This window comes from Numida meleagris, chromosome 2 (genome assembly GCF_002078875.1).
Source record: "Numida meleagris isolate 19003 breed g44 Domestic line chromosome 2, NumMel1.0, whole genome shotgun sequence".
Classification (NCBI taxonomy): Eukaryota; Metazoa; Chordata; class Aves; order Galliformes; family Numididae; genus Numida; species Numida meleagris.
Genome location: NC_034410.1, coordinates 88,326,861 through 88,351,088, shown reverse-complemented (window position 1 = coordinate 88,351,088; position 24,228 = coordinate 88,326,861). Strand labels below are relative to the sequence as shown.

Below are 24,228 nucleotides of genomic sequence, written 5' to 3'. Positions count from 1 at the left end.
CAGGGAAAATGGTGCCTTTGAGTCTTGGGCACGTGCATGAGCTAGATGGTGCTTCAGCAGCTCTCCTCCCAGCTGCTGATTGGGTGTAACAACCTAACACCTCTGGAGTGCTTTGTCCTGCCTAAGTGCCATCTCCTCTTCTTGTGGGAAATGTACGTGTACCCATTATATAAAAATAGCTGGTTTAACCTTCAACATCCTTTCTTTTTCCTCCAAAAGTTGCTGGTACAATTCAGATACCTTAGCAATCTGTCTCAATAGTGGTAAGAACACACTTCTACCATTCCCCTGCAAAGAGATTGTCAAGTTCTGCTGCTTCTCTCTCAAGTTACCAAAGTGAGAGAGGCCTGCAGATCATGTTTCCCAGCTTTCTGCACTTTTACTGATCTCACTCTAACTCTGAACGTTGTACAGGCCTTTTGGAGTTCAAGGGATGTTTTCCATGTGTTGTACGCTTCATAAATGATGAAAAAAAAGTCATGATTTTAACATCCTGTAAGTTTAAAAAGTCTTCAAGTCTGCTTTGTCTTTTTAAGTAGTACTTCAGTTTCTTCCAAGTTAGGATCATATTTATCATACTTAGAACACAATGAAAATAAGTGCAGTGAGAAGCCCTATGACCAGATGATTGAACTCCTGGTTTTGAGCTTCAAAACATTTGATTATGTGCAAAACAAATGTGGCACGGTCGCAGAAAACCACAGAGCTTCCCCTTACAAGACAGTATGCCACAGCAACATCAGCTCAAGTCAGCCTGGATTTTTGTAAAATGTATCAAGAGTAGGTTCTTAGGCTGTGAACATCAGTGTCTTTAGAGGTCTTTCCCTTGTTCCTTTCCTTCCCAATTTGCAGAGCTTCTGGCAGCAGGTACTGTAGTTATTGCAGCCTACTAAGAAGCATCCAGTAAACTGCTGGTTCCTCTGTTAGTACAACTTGTTTTCCATAGTAGGATGACTTTCTGAGGCAACTGTACCCGATAAACTGAGGTCCGTCTCTGAATGTTAGGTCATTTGAGAGAAAGTGACCTCAGCTTAACAAGTCACCATCCATCAGCTGAGCCCTGTGCTTGCTCAGTGCCCTTCACACGTGAGAAGCCAAACTTCCCAGCTGCAAAGAGAACCATTCTGCAGTGGTTCTGCTACCTTGTGTTTCGGCACTTCCCATGCTCTCCTGCGCTCGATCCACCTCCACGTTCTCACCCTTGCATTTGTGGTCACTTTTATCCTAGTGACTTGGGAATTCCTGATCTGCTTGAAATTCCATCCAACGAGTCTGTCTTATGGAGTCGTCTTCTAGATTTCAGTCTCGCCACACTGAAACTGTCCTAAAGGCCACAGAACAACGGACCTTTAATTTGCTGGGGTGCTCTTTGAAAAGCTGTTTACAGCTGGAGTCAAAGGAATGTCTCCTGTTGGAGGCTAAAATACCTGTGGAGGCTCCGTCTGGCAGCCTGCAGGACCAGCCACCTCTAAGGAGTTCTTCAGGGCTGCAATTAATAGTGCTTTCCTCAGTAGTGCCTTATCATGCTTTTGTGTGCACTTAAACTGTGCATTTAGTAACCGAGAAACACTCTTCTAAAGATTGATTGCTTGCCCCTAATTACATTTACAATGCAGCCAGAAGTTAAGAATGAAATGCACCTCCTGAGATGTTCCCTCCCTTGAAGTGAGAGCAAGGTCTCCCAGCGCATTTAGTGCCATTCCCATTGGAAATTCCTGCAGTTAATTGAGGCAGGGATGTCTGGGGCAGGGTGCGGTGTACCAGCCCCGGGCCACCCAGCCTGGGGCCGTCCTCCTGCTTCCCTGTCAGGTCTGGTGAGGTGTGCCTGTGCGTCGCGTTGCTTCTCTGCAGCTGCTGGTGGCTGTGCAGGGCTCTTGTGGAAACTAAAAGGGTCTTAAATGAGTTTGCTACCAGCCAGAGCCCTTACTGGTTACGTCACTTAGAAAATGGTGGGAAAGTGGTTTGCTCTGGCTGGAGACCTGTACCTAGTGCAGGGCTGCCTGTCTGCCCATGGGTTTGTGTGCTGTTGGCAGTGTGTAATACCAGGTCTCCTGACTCAGTGCTGCGTTGTCCTGCGGGTCACAAGGGACCATCTGCTCCTTTTCGCCTTGTGCTGATGGTGGCATGCCATGGATGTGTGCATCCCGCGCTGTATTTGTGCTAAGGCTTGATGGTGCATGGTGTGCGTGTTGCGCAGCGCTCTTGAAAATACAGGACCAGTTTGCTCCACATCTTTTGCAAACAGGCTTTGGTTCATCCCGGGAACTAGGAGACCAGAAGAGATTCCTTTCTGGAGGGGCAGAAATGCCACGTAAGGCAAATATTTCTTTCTTTTAAAGCCTTTGTTGTGAACGACCGCTGCATGAAGTAGGACAGCGCTGTGGATTTGAAGATGTTTATCATGAGCTGAAGCAAAGAGGACAGCTATGCTGGTGACCCTGATCGAGAAAGCTCCTGGAGCAGGGGGTGGGGCTACAAGTGACAAAGAGGCTGACTTCAAAGGAACAGGCTGGGAAAAAATAGCTTTTGTTGGGTGGTGGTGTGGCAAAATGGTGCTTAGGAAAGCCACTGAAAAGCACAGACCAGAAGTCAAGCAAAAGTCCTACTGTGCAGATGTGTAAATGAGTGGTGTTTGTGGATTTCAACATAGATCTGTGGTTCCTCCATGAAGGGTGGTACAGAAGTTACAGGTGCCAGGGGCAGCTGTGTAAGGTTCTTGTGTCCAGTGATGAAGAATTTATGTGAGGGAGGGAAAAGAGTGAGCGTAGTGTGGCTCAATTTACCCTTGTGCTGACGGTCTGAAGAGGAGATCTGTAAGAGATTACAAGGTTGGTATGTGAGAATCAAATACAGAGAGGCTGTTTTGTTCATGTGGCCACCTCTGTGAAGAAGTGGCAAACAGTGAGTAGGGGACTGAGCAGAATGCAAAATCCCAAACTTCCCATTAGCTTGATGGCTGGGGTGGAGCAGAGCTGCTTTGCGGCAGGTGGTGGAAGGCAAGATGAGAACTTGTTGCAGAGAGCGTCTGCTTGGTTGGTGGCATCTTGCTGCTAGAGATGACCATGGTGACATGGAGAGCAGTGCAAAAGAGTGGTGAGTGAGTCAGGGAAGACGTGGCTGTGAGAGAAATGGGAATACAGAAGGATGACAGCTGAGCTCAAGGCCTAGTTGAATCCACTCGGTACAAAACCATTTACCTTTTGTCTTCCCTCCTTCTCACTGATAAAGTGGCCCTGGTCAGGTCATCTTCATTTTGAAAATCATGGGTAAGCAGAAATTACAGCCTATGCATGGATGGGAGTGTTTGTTTTTCTTTCTGTCCCTGGTACTTCATGGGAGAAGTAGGGTGGTTAATGTAATTCATGTTTATTGCTAAATGTCCCTCTCTGATGTTTTCTTATTACAATAGCTTAAACTCAAAGCTAGCAATAAGCCAGAGGGATGGCACCTCATAAACATAGCTTTTTTTTCCTATAACCCCATAAAATTTTTGAAACTTACCTTTTCTAAAAAATGAAAAGGTCGCTTTGGCTTGCAGAAAACTCCTTTTTTCTTTCTCACAAAATAGCAGCCCTCCAAGGAAACAGACCTCAAAATCCAGCTCTCTCTTCTGCCCTCACTGCTGCACCCCACCCTTTTTTTTAAAAAGAAGTTTTAAAGAAAGAGGTTGATTGCTGTTGTTGAGCCTGTGGAAGTTTTGGTCAGCTGGCTGTGACTTTCTTCTTTACTGTAACTTCTATCAGAATGCTTTTTTCCTTTTCTTGTAATTATTTTTCTTGGCCTCTGTTTTTGCTCAGGGCTCCTGCATGCTGTATGGCATTTGTTTTGGATGCTTTTGGTCGTCTGGTTGCAGACAGCATGTATATAGTGGCTGGCAGATACTTCAGAGGAACTTGGGACAGAGTGTTTTCTTTGTGAGGCCAAATTTACAATTCTTTCGAGTTTTTCTCCCCCCCAAGATAATTAGCTCTGTTAGACTAAATTCATTGAAGTACCCTTAGGCCCTCCTGCCCTCTGACTTTTGCAATAGTAGATGCTGTATTTGCATTAGATAAAAAGGTCAGAATCATTTACTTCATTATAGAAAACTAATCTGCTTGTTAAAACTGTTAGTTTGTCAAACAGTGTAATACAGTATTGTTCTGGCAGAGACTGCTAGCAAACACCAATCCTTGTGTCTCTTTCACTGGAGTGATAGACTAAAGATGAACTTTGTAGCTTAGAAAAGCAGATAGTCATCGTGGCTGTCTTTGAAAAGCCCTCCAAATTTGAAGTTTCTGGAAGATACGCGGTGGGTGTTATCTTGAAATCCTGGCTGAATACAATGCAGAGCACCCGGTCTCCAAGCTGTGCGGTACTGCAAAACCTATTATTACTGTGATACTCTCTATCAGCCTCATTAGGGATGATGAATGAGCGGTCACTGCTGAAGCATTTTTTTTTCCCTCCTCTGAAAGGACCCGCTGACAATGGTTGCTGCCTGTGCATGCGCCCAGGGTATATTAATCAGCTAAGCTACAACTACAGCAATGCTAGTCTTTAAACAACAAAACATCATCTGCATTTCCGCTTAAATCCCTTTTGAAGGGACTTCCTTTCCCTCTGCAGAGTCGCCTTCCAGCTCCCTTGCCTTGAAGGGCTGCTTCATGCAGAGACATGTGAAATCACATACACTAGTGTATCGCTGTCATGCTCCTACACGGGGGAAGTTGCCTCTTGACTCTCCCAAGGTTAAACTAGTCGATTTGGCTATGCAGTGCTAGTATCAGCCCTCGGTGCCCCAGGTCTGCAGCAGGGTCCCCGTGGTGCGCTGATACCCCATGTTGCCTTCCACGGATACTGGACGTGCCTCCTGCAGGGCGTAGGCTGGGAGGCCTGGTCTCCTCATTGTTGTCCACCACTCCTGTAGCAGCCGAAGCTCAGCCTGGGGTCATAATAGCTGTCCTTGCTTTTTTTCTCCTCTCCGTTCCCATGTCACTTTTCCCCTGAACACGGTGTCCTAGTGCTGGGCACATCAGGACCCACAGGCTCACCAGTGTGCAAAACACTTCACTGAGGTGTTTTGTAGGCTGGGGTATGCGAGCACCGTGCCTGCATGTGGGGCTAAGCAAGTGGCCTCCCCAGTAACCGAGTGTTTGCTGGGACTGGCACCTGAGGGATGCTGCTTTGGCTAAAGAGATCCTGTGTTCAGGTGTGCGTAGAAGGAGTGTAGCTCTAAACAAGGCCTACAGAGATCTCATTGCTGCCTCTTGCGCTTACTCTGGTGCTCAGCTTGTCAGGTGAACATGGTTTTTTTTTCTCTTGTACCTAAAGGAAAACTTTTAGATACTGTTCAAATAAAAATGTTGGCTTTCCTTTGGTTTAAAATATGTCAATAGAAGTAAGCTGTCACATGGATATTTCTTTGGAGAGGAGCAGGGGGTGGAGGACAAAGAGAGACTGTTTTTCTTCCATTGGAACCAGCTGTGGTTTGTTTGGCTTTTGTGCATTATGATGGGCACTCTGAATTGAAATCCAGACTGGAACTAGCAGTTAATATTACAAGCAAGCAGCTTAATTTGACTAAACAAGCTTTCAGATGATCGCAACTAGGCTTTGATGCTGAGGAGTGGGATTTTTGTAACTGCAGAAGTAATTTGAAAACATGCTTGCACCCAAAAGCCAGTAGGACTTTTTTCTTTTTTTTTTTTTTGCCCGAATAAATATAATTCTGGTGATGATTCATACTTTTGTTAGCCTCAGCAAAAGGGTGGCTTGTATAAGTTGATTTAACAACTGAGAACCTCTGCTTTGAGAAAGAACTTGTAAAAAGTTCTCAATTTTCTTTGATCTTTCTGTTTGGTTGTTTTTTTTTTCTTTTGTCTGTCATCTCTTGCCTGGTATTGACAGACTTGGCAGTTCTCATTTGCAATGAGATCCTAGCCACAGCCTTATTCCTGGATTTATACTTCCATGTTTTCAGGAATGAGCATGATGAAGAGGTTCAGTTGATAAACAGCAGTACTAAATTATCTAAGTTAGGGAAAGAAACATACCAGACAGCTGACTTATTGGTTTAGCTAGATGCCTGATTTTTCACGCCATTTGCTTCCAAAATTGGAGAATCTGATAGTTTCCTCCTGTTCTTAATAGCATACTTGTTTTCTGATATCAGAAGTAAGGCTAATTAAAGTGTTTTCTACAGTCACTTTTTGACTTACTTTAAATAACTTAATGTATTTAAAGCGTGTTAAATTGTTTTGTGCCAAACCATCCCTCCTGGATTTTTAATTTTTTTAAGTCACTCATAAAGCTTCAAAACTAGAAACTGATGGAGTGATGGAAAAATGAAACCTGTAGAAACTCACTTGAAGATCTTGCTCATTCTGCATGGATGCCAGGAAATTTTGGGGGCATGCAGAGTGAGTGTAATTTCCTAATAGCAGGCTGTGCGCTTGCATACCGCACTAAGAAGTATCGTGGTTGGGATCCCAGTGGTATTGATGGAAAGCATGTAAAGAATTTTTATTAAGGTTGTTTGAATAGCTGAGTAACTTCTTTTGAAAGCAGTAGAGTGAGCACTTCTGCTTCAGAGAAGACTAGTTCTGTGGATGTCTGAGATTATGATGATAATGAATGATGGCGCTTCAGAGTTGAATCCTACAAATGTAATCCTGTGGGATGAAAATTTAGTGTATATTTTCAGATATTAAGGTGGCACATGAGAGCATACCTATTGTCAAGCAGGGTGATGTCTTGGTAGCCATGGTTATATTCTAATGGGAGGGGTTAATGGGATGTTTGTGGACTTGAAAGCACTGATACATATAGAAAGGAGAGGTTATGGACGCCGTGTTTAAGCACCAAGCTAAAACATTGTGCTTTGGTGATGTTTGAAAGCAGATATTCTTTGTTTTCTCTTGCAGTTTGGGGCAGAGTTCAGAAGGTTCTCCCTGGACCGCTACAAGCCAGGAAAGTTTGAGGACTTCTATAAACTAATTCTTCATATTCATCACATAGCCAACCTGGAAGTGATGATTGGATATGCTGATGTGCATGGAGACCTTCTCCCTATTAATAACGATGACAACTTCTTCAAGGCTGTTTCAAGTGCTCATCCGCTGCTCAGGGTTTTTATACAAAGACAAGGTAAGATGTGATTCTCATTTCAGCATATTGAAATGTGCTGGGACAAGGTGGCCCTTGTTTGAAGGCTGAGGTGATGTAAGAGGAGCTTAGGATCTCCTGTCAGGGTCGCAGGCTGTTCTTTCAGGCACTTCGTTTTGGTGTGCAGAAGTGGTGTGGTGTCAGGGCAAGTAGAAGTATGGCATCTGGGTGTCACCCCAAGATCCTTCTTTTCCTATTGAATGTGCCTTGTGCTGCCCATGCTCTGTTATCACCAGAGCATGCCAACAGCACCACTCTGCCTGATCGTGGGAGGGGATTGTAGTGTTGTACTACTGCAACACATTTAGAAATCCTATTCATCCATCCATCGTGATAGTAGCATCATATTCAAGTATTCATGGCTGCATAGTGTATAAATTCAAAGATACATAGTTATTTAAGAGAGGAAAAAAGGTTACATTGCAAATGTTTGACATTGATCTGGCAGACAAACAGATGATCTCCCTTCTGTCCTTATGTAAATGACTGTCGATTATTTTTTTCCCCTACTTCTGAATCATCATAGAACCATAGAATGGCCTGGGTTGAAAAGGACCTCAAAGATCATCAAGTCTCAACCCCCCTGCTAAGTGCAGGGCCACCAACCACTAGACCAGGCTGCCCTGGTCATCATCATCAAGCAAGCGTTGGGCAGAATTGCCTGAATGTCAGGTTGACTTCAGGTTTTAGGTGGCTGTGTGTTATTCTTGTAAAGCTTTTATTGTAGATAACTGAAACTATTCCCTACCTTCCCCCAAAGACTGTGTTTGACAGTTGCTTCAGACAAGGTGTCTTCCCACAGAACTCATTAAATCCCACAGGAACATGATGCTGTGTTAATGCTGCCTCCACGGTGTTTTCAGACACAGCAATTTCTAGCACAGGGTTAGGAATTAAACTCATGTTGGTAGCAGAGTCAGAAAGGGGACTTGATCTGTGACTTTGATCACTCTTCTTGGGGCTGGACTCTACTGCTTGGGTTTTGTACTGACTAGGATTTGGCAAGAGGCTCCAGCCTGCTCACTGATAGGAGCTGATTTAGTGTGTGGCTTAATATGGTGTCGTTAGATACAGAGAGCTCTGTGGCCCTCCCCATTCAGAGCATGTTGTCTGCCTCCTTTTAGATCTAGACCTAGACAAGTTTCTTTTGTTTATATACATGTCTGTCATATGAGTTGGAATGTCTATGAGAGAGGACTTGAGTTGCTGTCTCTCCTTTCTCGTACAGGAAATGCCAAGTTAGATGACAAACCCTCTTATATCTCCTTCCTGCAATGCCTGCTAGGGCTTGAATGTTCATGGTGGGTCAGGTCGTAAGAAATTGCTTGCATGATTTTGTCATGCCTGCTTCAGTTCAAGTTTATTCATGTCTCTCTGAATCAATCCCGTTCAAAATGCGGCTCTTCTTGCTCTGCGCAGAACACTGAAAGTTGAGTATCCCTAGCTGCACTGGGAGAGGAGTTGAAGCAGAACTGTTGATCACACAAAGAGGCAGGTGAAAGAATACTTAGCTAGATGTGGGAAAGATGCTCTCTCCTGTTATTCAGTAGGAGATAATACGCTATTGGTGAAGGTTTTTAACTTTTAATGGAAAAATGCAGTATTTCCTCTTTAAAAAAAAAAAACTTTTTTAAAACTTGCTATTTGGTGGAAAGAATTACACTGACTCAAAAAGGAAGCTTATATAAGAGGAAAGACAAGTCAATGCCTCTCTGCATGCAGCAATGCCTGAAAGCTTTCCCAATGTGCATTCTCGTGTGCTCCGTCTAAAGCCAAAATGAATTCTGGTCTGTCCCTTTGATTAATGGCACCTTTTAATATGGGACTCCTGTGGTTAACACTCAAGACGCATACTTGTACAAGGTGGTTTGGAAGCATCCACGTTTCCTTTTATGAGAAGCAACCTTGAGAAATTGTTCCCTTCAAAAATAACAGGGATTCCTGAAATCTTGTCTCTCTTCCTCCTTTTCTCCATCAGACGTCCCGCCCCCTGCTTTCCCTGAAGCAGTGCTGGCCCTTCTGCTGGAGACCTGCTCTAGGGAACAAGGTGCTAGGCAGCTTTCCCAGGGAGCAGGAAACCATTGTGCCATCCAGGGGAATGTGGTATGTCTGCAGTGCTTCAGCTCACACCCTAAACTCTGGCTGCGGAGGTGGGAAATTAAATTGACAAGGATGCCAGTAAAATATGAAGCCTGTCCTCTTCTGTGACTTTGAGGGAGACTGCAGAGCACAGACTCTAAAGCCTGCTGGGTCATGGATTGCTGTCAGTTGGTGGAAAAAGTCATAGGAGGTGGCTGCCAAAGACTCTTCTTGCAGCTTTGTAGAGTAGAGGGGCCTGGGGGAACTGGACAGAAGTATGTAGGCATGGAATGAGTGAATAGTTGAGCTTCAGGTCTTTTTGTAGTAGAGAGGGCTGTTTATCAACTGTGTGATTAGTCATTCTATCTGTTTTCCTATATTATAGCTGGGTTATCCTTTCTCTTGTCAAGTAGATTATTTAATCATGTTAAATGAGTGTAACTATTTGTTAGCAGAGTGACAAAGCAGGTGACTTACTCTTTGCATAAAGATCAAGCAACAATTTGCTAATTGGAGGTTTTTTGTTTGTTTGCCATGTTTTTTTCTTCTAAATCTGAGCTTCATCTTCCACTCCTTTGATTCAAAAGCACTTTCCCAACTTGTCCCCGGAAGCTAAGCACTTAGTTTGATACTCACATGCCAGATTGATGTCTAAGTGTGGGATTCCTGTTTTATTCTGTGTCCTCATTCTTGTTTGTGTCTCCAGAGCCCTGAAGTTTTCAGGATCATAGCAGCTGTTCCCTCTTCCAGGCAGGGGATGTCAGTGCTTATTAGCCAGCCTTTTTACTACAAACTGGATTGCTATTCCCAGTGTGCCTGCAACAATTACTCTAGATGCTTTTGGGGGGTCTTGAAGCCGCTAGGACTTCTACTGGTTAGATCTGAGTGAGCTCAGCTCAGAGTGATCCATCTGCTGAAAGTATGTGTTGCTCTTCCCTCCAAATTACAATGCAGATAAAAATCCTAGTTAGACAACCAGGCTATAAAAAGAAAAGCCAGTTTTTCTTTTGACTTGCTTTCCCAGGCTACAGTATGGGCTGTGTCCTCAGCTGCTGTAAGCTGATGTGGCTCTTGACTTCATTAGCACAATAGTAATTTATATCAGCTGATGCTTCCAGCCCAAGAGTTTGTTTATTTGGCTGTGACTGATATCAGACATATCCAGAGCTCCATAGAAGATGCCTGCTGTTGGGGGAAAGGATGGATATACCAAAGATTCTAGAACAATGCAAGGAATTATGGAGGTGTTTGACTTACTACACAATGACTGAACTCTTGTACTCTAGCCAAAACCTGTGTGAATGAAGAGCTTATCTGAAGATGCAGTTGTTCATCATTTTTTCAAGACTTCATGTGTTCTGTGTCTGATTTAAACTACAGCTCATGAGAGATGCAGTCTTCTGAATACAGCAAAAATGTTTAAGCTGCAAGTTCAAACAGAAACTAACTGAAAAACTGAAAGGGATCAGTATTACGTACTGTGAATGCACTGCATTTCTCCTTGTATGATTAAATGGAATGACATTACTGTCAAATCTTGTTTGTAATGCCTGTCTCCCAGTCAGTGTGTGTGCAAACTAGGCTGTTTTAGAAGCTTTTAAATAGAATGGAATAATCAGAAGTCTAGTGACTTTCATTATAAACCTGCCTTGAAACAACTCCTTGAATTCTGTGAGTGGGTTGTAAGGATTTTAGTGAAGGTCTGTGAGATAAGAGATTCCAAGATTTGCCTGCCTTTGCTTGGGTATATCAACTGTAGTGTGCTTAACCTAGTAAGGTTAGAAACTGCTGAGAAGTATTGCAGGTTGAAGATGTTGATCACCCTGCAAAAGTACTCTGCAGCATTTTTTTTTTTTTTCCAGAAGCAATGGAGGTAGGTCCCAGTCCGGGATGCTGAAGAACAGCAGGCATAGCGAATGGACTGATATTTGGTTCTAATTCTGGCTGGGCATGCTGTTGTAAATCCAGGCTGGGTTCTGGGAGAAGTAAGAGAGACTGCTGATGACCAGACTTTGACTTCTTACTAGTCTGTAGGACTGCATGGGCAGTAACATAAGAGCTGCTTGCAGTTAAAGTAGCAAAGCAGGTGAGAGAGCTGGTGAGCAGCTTGTCCTCATTTTGATCCCAGACTGAGGTCACATTAACTCTTCTTTTTTGGGAGTGTTTAGGTTTGTCCCCGTCACGAATGGAGGTGCATCCTGATGACGGTTTGAGAGTTTGGACCCCTGCTTTCTTTGCCTGAGTTTCTGTAAGCATCACTGCTTTTCTGTGTTGGTAGTACAAATGTAAAAGTACCTCTCTCGGCAGAGCAGTTCTCAAAGAATACCTGAAGGAGTTGGGGTTTGGATTAAAAAAAAAAAAAAAAAAAAAACTTGTTTAAATATTCAGGCAGTCTTGAGGAGATGTGTAGAGTGTCAGTAGGAACCGAATTTGTGGCTGTTGTGTGAGTACTGCTGCTGATTGTATGAATCAGCAAGTGTATTGCTACAGCTCTTAAGCAACTTCCATAAAAATAACAGCAAACTAAAGAATGTTGGGGACCTTTATCAAGCCTAAAGCACCTTCTAGATCAAATTGACAATCTTTCCATTAATGGAGTTAATTTTAAAGCTTTCTAAAAGTTTTTTTTTCCTACAGATAGAAGACAACTGGAATTCTGATATTATCAGATGTTGGACCTGTATTTCTGTATGTTATATCAAATAATAGACTTTCTACAGGCACACAAAAGAAACAAAAAAACCTTAGGAAGCTGAAGAGCACTCTAACAGAGCAACTAACCCTAAGACCCTCTATAAAGCTACCCAGAACAGAGCCTAACATAATAGTTAATGCCACAAACAAACTGCAACTGGTCATTGAGGTGGCCTGAAGCAAGAGAAGGCTGATGTCTTGTAGTACCTTTGTTTCATATTTTGCGGTCATCAAAACTGATAGTGTGCAAAAAAGCTCTTAAGTATCATCTTCAGAAACTCACAGTTAAGTGCCTGTTCTTCTGTACTTGTATTTTAATAGTCTATTATGGTAACAGTAAACCAGTACATTGTACACCAGACATTGATTTTTCTCTTACAGTGGCTAGAGCTGCAGTCTACCATCAGTTCTCACTTAAAACTTAATCCAAAATCAGCAGTGAAAAATGTGCATTTACTAGGCTGGCTTTTGGATCTGGTGTTGAACATGGATTGTTTTAACCAATTCAGAAGACGCTATTTTTCCTCAGCTGTGTGCAGTGACTAACGTGTTTGAACTGCTGTGCCATTCAATGCAAAGTCTCTTTATGTGCAGATGCAGTTCATAGCTCTACAGTTTACTTACCTGGCAAAGTTCTGTTTTGCTTCAAGTACCAGCATCTGTGTTTAGCTTTCTTGTTTCATAAAATCATAGCAGTTACAGTTCTAAAATAAAAAAAAATGTGCTAATGGGAATCATGCCCAGGTCTGACTGAAAAACCGATGGTGTGTTGTTTTATTGTCTTTCATACTCTAAGCAGATAATCCTCAGGAATGGTGGTTGGCTGTCTAACCACATGTGTTAAACATGAGAACTGGCTTTGAGGCAGCAACTAAAACCTATTTGCAGCTATCTAAAACCTTCAACCTTCTGCTGAGACTACTAGTGGAAAAGTTTAAGAGTTGAAGTCTTAAACATCTTTTCGCTCTTTAGTAACCTTCCTGTTTATTTTACAATGCAGGCGTTCACTTTATCATCTCAAAATGTTGTCCTTTGGAAAAAAAAGCAATGTGATTTTACTGCTCTCATTAAAGGCATCTGGTATATTAAATAATAAAGCAGGTAGCAGCACGTGTCGAGGCCCTGAACTGCTTCTGGTCTTGGTTGAGCTGTGCAGATTTTCAAAACGTCCTTCTATGAATCTGGGGCATTAAAATTAAAGTTTGGAGTGCAGAGAAGATGACTTGAGGCTTATGTACTCTTTTTGAAGAGGAGAGGGCGGAAGCAACTGTGTTGGCACTGAGTCTTGTTGGTTCAGCAGGAGATGCAGCCCTTCTGCTGTCCAAATCATCCCAGGTCTGCTGCCATGTCTCTTCTGCCTTGGCACAGGTGTGACCCGGTGGCTGAGCTCTTCCAGACAGCTCTCTGGCAGAAAACTAGTTGCTCTTCTGAGGCGTTAGCGTGGGCCAGGCAGGACCACGGCAGCTTTACACTGACTTACGTTGCAGTGAAACATCAGCTTTTAGGAGGAAGCGTTTGTCTGCTTGCAGCCTTTGGAAAAGGACAGCACTGCTGCATTGAAAAAGGAGGAAAAGCATCTTGCCCAAGCTTTTGACAAGATTAGGGGATGGTGGTAGGTAATGCTAATATAATAGGAATTGCTGCTAGGCTTAAATTAAATCCTTTCATGATTTTCTTTGGAAACATCTCTGTTTGAGCTGGAGTGGTCTTTGAATGCTCGTCAAACCAAGTGATCTTTGCCTCACTCAAGTTCTTTGATATCTGAAGATAAGTAAAAATGCAGCTGTTTGTTCCAGTGAAGTCTGGCAACAAATTACTGTAGCTTCTTTGCTCCACCTTTCATGTGCAAATGATGAGACTGGGTAATCTTTCAACTACTTTATTAAGCATCCTTGAAAACATTGTTTTATCTGGCTCATCAGACATAAACACAAAACAGCCTTAGATTTTGTTGTTGGCATGGTTAATGATACCTGTTGGCTGAGCAGAGCCAGCAAGGCTGCTTTTCTCCCTGAAAACTCCATGTTTAGAATATGACGGTATTTGTTTTTCATCTCTGGTTAGTTAAATTGCAGCTAGAATAGCTGGTAAGCAAGAATTTTAGGTGTTAGGAGAGGAAAGTGCCTGGAAATAGCGTTGCCTACACATTGGGTTACTAGAGTAAATCTGAAACTGGTGTTTCTACAACAAAGTTTTCCCTGTGTGCTGCATAAATATTAGTGGCTGCACTGTATGCTAGGGATGGAGCAAAAGCCTTGTGAAAATGCTGCTGCTCTATAGTTGGCTGAAAAAACTTATGGCATTTTTGTGTTAAAGCTGTGCAGGATTTGCTTTTGGTTTCAAAGTTCAGAAATTTATGAAGAAAATTATTAATAACTGAAGTTTAACTGTTTAAACTTTTAAACTGAAGTTTAACTGCTACAGGTAATGCTTCCTAAATTGCATCTAGCTGGCACTGGCACCACAAATGCAGCTGAAATTAGACTCAGGGAGTTCATTTGCAGCAGAAGCTCATGCAGCCTTGAATAGGAACCTCTCCTCAACTCCTTGCTTGGCTTTCACTGTTGACCCACATGTGACAAAGTAAATAACTGCAGTCTTCTTATACTCCACACTCACCATTGCTGTCTTATGGTTGCAGATCGCTGCTGTGATGTTACTTTAAAAAACAACAACAACAACAACAACAAAAAACAAAAAACAGCAAACTCCCCCAGTTATGCCAAATCATGTCTGCAAAAAGACAGTCTCTGCTGAAAGTTATTTCTTGTTTTCTTTCTTGGTCTGACCCTTATTATTTAAAATAGTGAGGCCCCTGTAACAGGTGGCCCGACTGTATTAAAACTGGAGAGGAAGGCTTGTCAGATGATCCACTGGTGCTGAGGTCTGTATGAGGGAATTTTCCACTATTTATGTTTCCTTACCTTAGCAGTCAAAACATGAGGTTCTGTTTCCTGCGCATGGCTCAGGTTTTTTCCTGTTCTGCAGAGCTGTCATTTCCTCTCTTGATGGAAAGAAGTACAATGTGCAGATAATGAAATGCACCTGATGATCTCTTCTTGACATGTGTTCTGGATTTTACCTCAAGAGACCTTGCAAGCTCAAAGCAGCTTTCATGTGGTGAGGGAGGACAGATACCCAATACAAATGCACACATTAACTCAGCGTTCAGGCCTTCGGGAGTAGGCTTTCTACTGATTCTCTTAAGTACTCTAAAGGGCTTATAACAACTTAATGGGTGCGCTCTTGCACTGAAAGCAAGTGAGCAATGCGTGATACTTCTGCTAGCTGTAGTAGGCATTGAAAAAGCAGATCCAATGACTGAAAATATAGCTCAAAAAGCCATAACGCAGACAATATCTGTTTTTAAAAGTGAAAGCTCCTCTTTTGTCTTATGACTGCCTGTTGTTAGGATTGCATATTCCAATTGTGAGCATCAGCTTTAATACTGCATAAGCACTCATGATATTTTCCAATTCTGAGAGTGAAAGTGGTTTGGGGGCAGCTGAAAGCCTCATTTTTGATCCTGCCCCTAATGATGATCTGCTCAAGTTTTGTTTTTTCCTCTGTGCTATGTTTAGAGTAATGAACAACCCTCTGGGAATATTAAGGAAACTATTAACCTAGAAAACTTCACTGTTGTTCTTGCTCTTCAGTCCCCTGAGATATACTGACACCAAGTAACTTCTAGAAACTTCATATGAAGAACTTTCACACCACTCATTTCCTTCTTCCTTCTCCTCCCTTCATTTTCCCATATTTTTCTATCTTGCTGATTTCTCCCCTCTACTGTTTTTTCTTGCTTTCTGCTCCTTGTCATAGGTTTTGAATTGTTCTGCAAGGCTGTTACTGGGAGGGAGTTTGCTGGGTGAAAGCACACAGGTACTGGTGCCTACTGGATTCCAGATGTTGGAAGGAAGCTTGGGGAGTACTAATAGAAGTGGGGTAGCAGTGACAGAGCAGGTAAGGAAATAATTAGTGAGGGAAAAAATGCCTGTAATTAATAGAATCACAGAGTCATTACGGTTGGAAAGGGCCACAAAGATCATCTAGTTCAACCATCAGCCCATGGCAGCTGACCATGTCCCTCAGTGCCACGTCCGCACGGTTCCTGAACATCTCCAGGGACAGCGACACCACCACCTCCCTGGGCGGCTTGTTCCAAGGATCTTCAGTTAACTTTATTCTCTGCTTCTGTGTGCAAGTTTGAAGGAGAACAATTGATTAAGTTGATTTTACCAATGAATCAGAAATTCTGTAGTGCCTGGCCACTGTGGTAGCTGGAGAGCTGCTATCCTGCTGAGCTGGTGGAAGGCGGTGTCTGGGTAGGGAGCAGCACAGAAGGTGTGTCCCAGCCTCTGGCAGCAGTGGGCTCTGAGGCCATGTTGTTGCCTCCTCGGCTGCTGCAGATGGCCACTGCTGATTCTTTTAAAGGTGGAGTACCAGCTGAGGGCTTGAAAAGGCTTTAAGCTTTTACTCATCCATGGATACCACAGAGGCCTATCAGTTCTGACACCTCACCGATGACAACTGGTTTGTTCACTTTGTTCATCTGGATGGTGCCTTACTGCTTTGTTTTTGTTCTGTCAGGCAGTTTGCTATGAGCAGATGCAGTGGCTTTATTTACAAAATAATGCCATCTTCAAGTCTTTGTTGTGTACTTAGCGCAGTTAAGTTTTAAGTGCAGTTGGCACGAGTAAAGGGACAAAAACGAATGTGTTAAACCAGAAATCCATAAGGTTTCAGAAGGAATTCCCCCCCCAAACTGTAAGCATCCATTCAGACTCTTTATAATAGATCCCACAGATAAGTCCAGAGGTCGTGTGTCTTTGTCACTAACAACAAAATAAAAATTGAGTTCTCAAAGCTTCTTCATCTGTTGGGTTGCTTCATGTGGGAGTTACTTTTCCATGTGGATAACCACGTCTCCTTTCATCAGGTTGCTGTACCTGAAAGGTTGTGTCCTAAGGGTTCCCCCTGGATAACAACTGAGGCGCAAACATCACTGATGATCTGCTAGTGAGCTTTATGTTTGCAAGGGCAATTGAGCTAATTCTGATCTTGATTTTTGCTAGGTCTGGCTAACACCTCTGCTTGGCTAAATAGGCTAAGCCCACAGCCACGTCAGATTTTGTTTTAGGTGAAGGTGCCTTTGTGACCTCTTCAAGATACCTGACCCTGTACTCGGCCACAGCTATCAAAACCAGGAAACATTTAATGTCAGTCTTCTGTTCAAATCTCTTGCCTTCTGCTGGTGAAAGCAAAGGTGCTGGTGAAGTATTGCAGAATTTTCCCTTCCTGATTTGGCAGATTTCTGAAAACAAGGAGGTCTTCAAAGGCTGTGTGACAGCATTACCTGCCAGCTCTTGTCACACTGTGGAGTTTGGAGCCTTAACTTTTTTTTTTTGCATAAATACTATATTTGGGTTGTCCTGAAGGCTGCCAGCCTGCCCCCTAGAAGAGTGCTGGCCTGTGATGTATTTTGCTCTGCTCAGGATTTACTTTCTCCTTTCTGGATCTATTTGTCTACCTTCCACTGGTTATAGGGAACATGTAGACAACTTGTTAGCTTAAGCAAAAAAAAAAAAACTCAACAACACAAACCACCCCAAACCCACCCTCTTGTTTCCTACCATGCCATAGCATGCTTCCCCTTCTGCACGCTCATTTTTTACTTTACAGGGGACGTACAATGTAATGAAGAAGTGTTTTAGCAGGGGCTTAATACAGATTCTGTGTTGGAGACTATAGCCATGTGCTGCTGTACAGCGATCTGTTGTACATGAGCTGCTGAACATCCAGAGGTGAGGGAGCTGGTGTGGGTATGGTATTCAAGCTTATCTTGGGCATGCAACATCCAGAGGGAGCAGAGAGGAGATGGGGAGCTCTGAGAGAGAAGCTGCAGGCTGGATATCCATTGTGGCTTAACATCTGCTGCTGTGGGCAGACTGGCTTGGCAGCACCTCAAAACCCACCTCCCCTCCCTGAATCATTCCCAGAAGCAGCTGGCTACAGGAGCCAGCTCACGGGTTGCAGATCACAGGAAACAGCTTGCTACAAAAAACGTGTCTTCCTTTGTTCAAATGACCCTCAGTATGGGTACACCTGCATCATCTCTGGGAAGTGTAATAGTGTTGGCAAGCAAGAGAGGGGATGTTTCTGGTGTGTGCAAAGCCCTGTCTTACAGCAGGCTTCCGCTGACATCAAACCCCAGGCAATGTAGAGAGGTGGTGTTTGAGCACCTCTGCAACTAACCTGCAAGTCCTGCCTCTGGATGCCTGGAGTAAAGCTAGATATTGCCCTAAGTGTGTGGGCTGTTTTTTGTTGTTGTTGTTTTTATTTTTTTATTGCTGTACCTCAGTTGGTGAGTAGTGTCTGTGTCCCACACCCTTCCTCTCACCACTTGCATCCTGAGTTCCCAGAGCTGTGTTGCATCACAAGGAAGTGCTGCAGCATGCTGTGGGTACCTTTCTGCCCTGCTGAGTGTATTAGGATGTGTGGGTAGCGTGCTTGAGTCCTGTTGGTCTGGTTTATGGGTGTGTGTGCTTATCTTGAAAGATCAGTCACTAGCTCCATCTGTCTTGGGAGATGTTATTGCCTGTTTCAGCCTTTCCGTCAGTTCCATGCAAATGAGAGAGCTGAGAGAGGTGTGAAGATGGTGCTTCTATATGTACATCAGCAGCAGCTGAGAGGAAACGTTTCCCTGCTAGCATAAACCTGGTTAGCTAGCTTGCTCTCCAGCATTCACTCAATGGAACCTTTCCATGGCGGCTCTCTTCCAACTGACGTGGTCAGAGTAGCTCCAGCAAAATAGATCACCCTTCCTTTAAGACCTCCTGGCACTCCTGGGCTGTCTGTGTCGACTATGCATGCTGCTGGAAAGCTGCTTGCCCATAGAAATAACAAGGGGGAAGTGACATCCCGGCTGAGGAAGGATTCACTGCTGCAAGAATTGCTGTCAGAAGTATTTCTGGGGGTGCACTGAATCCTAGGTACACAGGTCCGTACGGACAGCTTCCTGCAGTCTCACACCTGTGTGGTGCACCATGGCTCTATAATGGCCTCACATCCCTTTTGTGTAGCAAGGCTGCGTCAGCTCATGCAGACTTACGTGTCTTATGGAGCCGAGCATATTCATGCTTTGTGCTGGGTGGTTGTAAAGTCTGTTAGTCAGATGTTGGTTCCTGCCTTCTCATGGGGACATGGCACCTGGCTGACAGCATTTGTATTGTTTCAGGGCAGACATAACCAAATCTTATGTTTTTAGCTTTCACACTGCCTAAAATGTCAGGAGTAGTTGCTATTTGATGTGGTGCAGGAATCCCTCTCCTCTTGAAGTTGGTGACCTAGTCCAACATATACCAGGTAGCTCAGTGCCACATCAACCCTTTTCTTGAAAACCTCCAAGGATGGTGGCTCTTCCACCTCCCTGGGCAGCCTGTTCCAGTGCATTACTGCTCTTTCTGAGAAGAAATGTTTTCCTAATACCCAACCCGAACTTTCCCTGACAAAATTTAAGGCCACTACATCTCATTATCACTTGATAACTTCATCTGGCTAGAACTGGTTCTGGAGACCTCCTTACCAAGGGAGATCATCCCAAGGAGGCTGGATGTTGAATTCGGGAAGTACAGAATTCAGTTCATACTTTTTATCTGTGTCAGTGGCACTAAGAATATTGGCACTTGGAAGAAGCAGAGTGGCTGTGTGTGGTATCTACCTACACATGCAGTGTTTATCTAAGTCTGGGCATCAATACTTGTCGTATTTTACTGAGATCCAAGCTGCTAAGTTCTGAAGTAGGGTGTGGAAGAATAGACCTACTTAAACATGATACCTGAATTTGCTTGCTTGGTAATGCTGCTGTGGGGGAGCTTTTCTACCCATTCAAAATGATACTTATTTCCGAAATGTAAGGTAGGAGGCTGATGATTACCAAATTTCTAGTTCACACAAGTGCTGCGTTTGCTACTAGCGGCACAGTCACTACCACCAGCCCTGCTTCTGAGTAACGTAGTTGTCTCCACAGTAATGCACGTGAACTTTTGCAATGTGCAGAATTCTACCTTCCCAGCAGCCTGGGGCAGGTGGGCTGGCTTTTTCTTTCCCCTATTTTATGATGCCTAACTTCTTATCATCCCACTAAAAGGTGGGTGAACAGTTTAGTACTGCCTGATAAACTTTTATTGGTGATGTTTTTGTTGCTGTCTTTTGAAGACACTTAAGATCTGATGAGTCTCCTTATCCTTTAAATCTCAGTTCTGATTTAAATTCAAATCCTGTAAAGACCCAGAGGAGTAGAACAGTTCCTCCAGCTTCCAGTTCCCAGCAAAGGGAAATAGACACCTACATATGCAACCTTATAGGAAGGAAAGTAATTTTATTTTGACTCCTTTGAAACTGTGTGTCTTCCCGTCTTCTTTAATAGTGAAATACTTGCATGAAATCTAGTGCAGTTGTGTTACTTTCTGCTGCTCCCTGTGTGGTAAAATTGGTGACTATATCACTGCCCAAAGCCATTCATAAGTTTTTCAGTTTGGCCCTCTTTGAGATGAAGAACTTTCATTCTAAATGATCTTCGTTTATATACAAAACAACAAAAATCCAAATTTTTGCACGCTCACTAGCTTATGAAACTACTGGGACGTGTTGTATGCCCAGCTTTGTTATCTCAGCAGAAGGTGTGTGGCCAACTCCTGTACTAGCCTGACACATTTAAAACAGTCAAAGAAAAGCTACTTCCAACAATATCACAGTTTAGTTAAAGAGAGGAGCGAAGTTCGGGGTGTGTTGTCTCATGTACCTTGATTATCTTTGTGAAGCAGGTGAGATACCAGCTCTTGAAGTAACAACCCTGGTCTTAAGCAAGCATTTCCTAACAAAGTTACTTGACTCATGAGCAATTGGGAATAGCAGCCTAGATCCGTTTTACTTGTGTGGAAAGGGCTCCCTAGAAGAGGCCTTATGAAGGCTTAACACAGTTCCCTGGATTGTCATTAGTCTGTTATTTTCTCTGGTGGCTGGGATGTGGTGGGGTGGTAAATTGGTTAAGCTCGGTCTGGGCTTGGGGTTCTCTCCTAAACTGCTCTACGCAGCTCTGCGATCCTTCTTCAGAAAGAGGATAAAGAGACCTTATATTGGACTGATGCCACTGTGTCTGCTGAATCATTACCATGAAAACTGCTAAGGAGGGGAGGGTGTGGGGGGGTCTGTGCTAAATAACAAGTGTTGTTTGCCAATGGTTATTTTTGGTGGTTTCAATTACAATCCATCTTTCTCTGACGACCGCACTGGTGTTTGTGTAAATGGATGCTGAGTTGCGACAGCAAAGCCACTGAGGTCCTAAGCCAAATTTGAAGAAGAGCGGACACGTTTGCAGCAATGAGCCTGCTCTTCTCTGCTATTCCAGCCCGTGACCCTGAGAGCCTCTTCCTTGTGTAAACATGGATGTAAGAAGTCAGGATATTTTTGTTTAGGAGCAGTATCAGGAGGGTTAGCTGGGAAGAGGCAGCGCAGAGGATGGAGCAGTGGTTAGGCTTTTGAGTCTTTGTCTCAGTGGGAAAGTATGAATGCATTTAATAGTGTGTTTGACTGGCTGGGACCCAGGCCTGGCCACAGCGCCTGCTGATGCTGCAGGGATTGCTTTGGCTTTTAGCATATGGATGAAGGAAAAGCACTTTTAGGAGTTTATTAGTAGGCTGAGAAGAGCAACTCTCTTTCTGCCTTTCACTCTTACCCTTTTTTTTTCTGTCCTCTTTCAGCAAGACTCAGTGTTTAGACATCTTGTGAATGAATGGCGGAAAGTCTTTGACTTCTGTTTTGAGGGGGAGCCAGGAGTGAATAACATTCCTTAATCTGATCTTATTGCACATTCTTGTCTTGGATATGTTTTCTCTTTTGCCCAATCAAAAGGAGAAAACAATCCCTGATGCAAGTGGCTTCTAAGCTCTGTCTTCCTGTAGCTCCACATGTGGCTCTGTATCCACTTGGGAACTGACTTTTTGCATTGTTTTGTTTTCATGCAAAAACTCGGTCTCCAGATTGTGACTTGAATAAAAGCAGAAGGGAGTTCATATGCTCGAGTCAGTGATGCCAGCTGTGGCAGACAGCAGATAATGGCTGTTCTGCTTTGTATGTTCATTAGCATTTTAGAAATACCTGGCTTGGCTGTTTCCTGATTAGGAGATCTCTAGGCAAATGCTTGGTTTGTTGGCTTTTTTCTTTTTTTTTTTTTCACAGGAAACAAACTGTTCAGAACTTATCTGGAAGAAATTAGGAATGCCTTTCTGTGCTCATAACTATGGCATTCTTTCGTTTGCACGTGTTACTGGCCTCTTTGCTGGAGACCTCTCTGTGTGCTGGTAGAACACTTGGCACAGAAACAAAGTGCCCATGGTCCCTCCCTGTGCCCCCATTTGCTCTCATTTCTGTCTCTTCCTTTAACTGACAGATGTAGGAGATGGCTTTGACAGGAGTTGAGAGCGTTGAAAATGGTTTCAAGGAGACGACGGTCTTACGAAACGTGATCAAAGCCTGCTGGTATCACTGAAATATGAGCGTTGTTCTTGATGCTTGTTTGTAGCTTGTTAAGTAAGTCTTATGTGCATGTAGAGTTGCATTTCATAGGCAGATGGCTTTTAAGTCAAATAACTTCTTGGTGTGCTCTCCTAAAGTGAAACATTGCTTCCTTCCTTCCCCCCACCTCCCAAAGTAAAGTTGAAAGTCTTCAGCTACTGAGAGTGTTCGATTCCACCAAAGACAAAATGCATCCTGTTTGTTTAATAAATAATCAGTTGGCTTTTTTTTTTTTTTGCTTAGCTTAGTCCGAGTGCTTGGGGGTGGATAGATGGGAATGCAGCCTCAGGAGTGGAGGCTTTTAAGGAAAAATTCAAGCAGTAGTAAATTGAAGTAGCAGGGGATACATCCTTTAGCCAGGCTCTGGGAAACAGCACTGTGGCACGTGTTGCTCATAGCTTCAAAGAACAAAGCAGTGATTCCCAAAAAAGTATGCTGTAGTTAGCTGTAGTTAGCAGTTAGGTAAACTTCAGCTACTTTATTTAGCTTTGGCAATGCTGCCCGCTTTTATTTGCAGAGCCCTTGTTTTTAGAGCCTGTGGTTGGCTGCTGAGGTGCTCCTGCATGTCTTCTGATTTTCCTAGTTACCAAGGGAAATCCTTGACCTGAAAACACGAGTGGAGTATCTGCAGGCCTAGCTATGCAGATACTGGTCCAGGCAATTGCCTTCTGGCTCCCTCCGTGTCTCTTGGCGGGACATCAGCCACTTTTGCTCTGGAAGCCACATAGTTGGGTTAGTGCGGTGCCAAGCTTGGATTCCTGTGTCTGGTGTCTGGAGCAGGGTGGGTGTGTCTGCAGTGGATGGGACAGCAGTGCCCTTAGCATTGATGCTCCAGGGGTAAACCAACAGAGCTGTGTGTGTAAATATATATATTCTTAATTTTTCTCTTCCCATGCTGTGTCCTTTTTAGGAGGGGGAAGTGGGTATTTACATGTGGCTAGCATCAGATATTCACTGCACTATAAGCAGATATTCCTCTGTACTACACCTAGACTTCTCTAGCGTATGTTCTGTGAACAGTTATTTACTGGTATTAGTACAGGTATCCTTGGTCCATAAAGGGTTGCAAGGTTACAGCTAGCAAACATATGCCCTCCAGGGTTAGGTTTTCCTTTAAAACTTCACGTGGACTCTACCACCTAACTTTACAGGAAGGAAGAAAACGGTGGTTTCCAAAGGCTAACCTCAGGCCTTCAGTGGTGAGTCATGACTGGGGACTAGAAAGAAGGATGGCCTTGCTAGAAATTCAGTGCCTCTATGGGAGGAGGAGGCTGAAGGAGGATTCTGCTTGAGGGCAGGGAAACAAATGCCTGGAAGTTTTGTTAGTAGTGTTTTCTTAGCTTGATTTCAGTCCCCCTTTGTATGCACATAGCTTCCTGAACCACCTGGGGACTGTGATGTGGGTAGTTCAGGAGAGCATCAGTGATTGGGTTGATCATGGGGAGAAAGTGAAATGCCAGTATGTTGAGGTAAAAATCCCTCTGAAAAGTAAAAGTGTGGTTTTTTTTTTTTTTTGAGAGAGAGAGCCTTTCTACTAATAGCCCTGTTTTCTGCAACAGAGTAGTTCTTTGCCTGGCAAAGTCTTTCACATCATTGTTACACCAAGGCTCATAAAGCTGAATTACAGTATGCATGCTAATAGGAATTTATTGTTTTTGTGCCCTTGAAATGAACAAAAACACTCCCACTCGGTATTTTCAATCTGGAGGAAAGCACACAGTTCCCCTTGTGCGT

General features: G+C 43.5%; 1 protein-coding gene across 1 annotated transcript in view; it reads left to right on the top strand.

The window, feature by feature from the left end:
• The window catches only part of PARD6G (par-6 family cell polarity regulator gamma), a 59,833-nt gene that overhangs the window by 3,534 nt on the left and 32,071 nt on the right, over positions 1-24,228 (top strand). Inside the window, exon 2 of the mRNA XM_021388073.1 lies at positions 6,906-7,128. Within this exon, the coding sequence (XP_021243748.1) occupies positions 6,906-7,128 (223 nt within the window). The remainder of the gene's footprint in view (positions 1-6,905; positions 7,129-24,228) is intronic.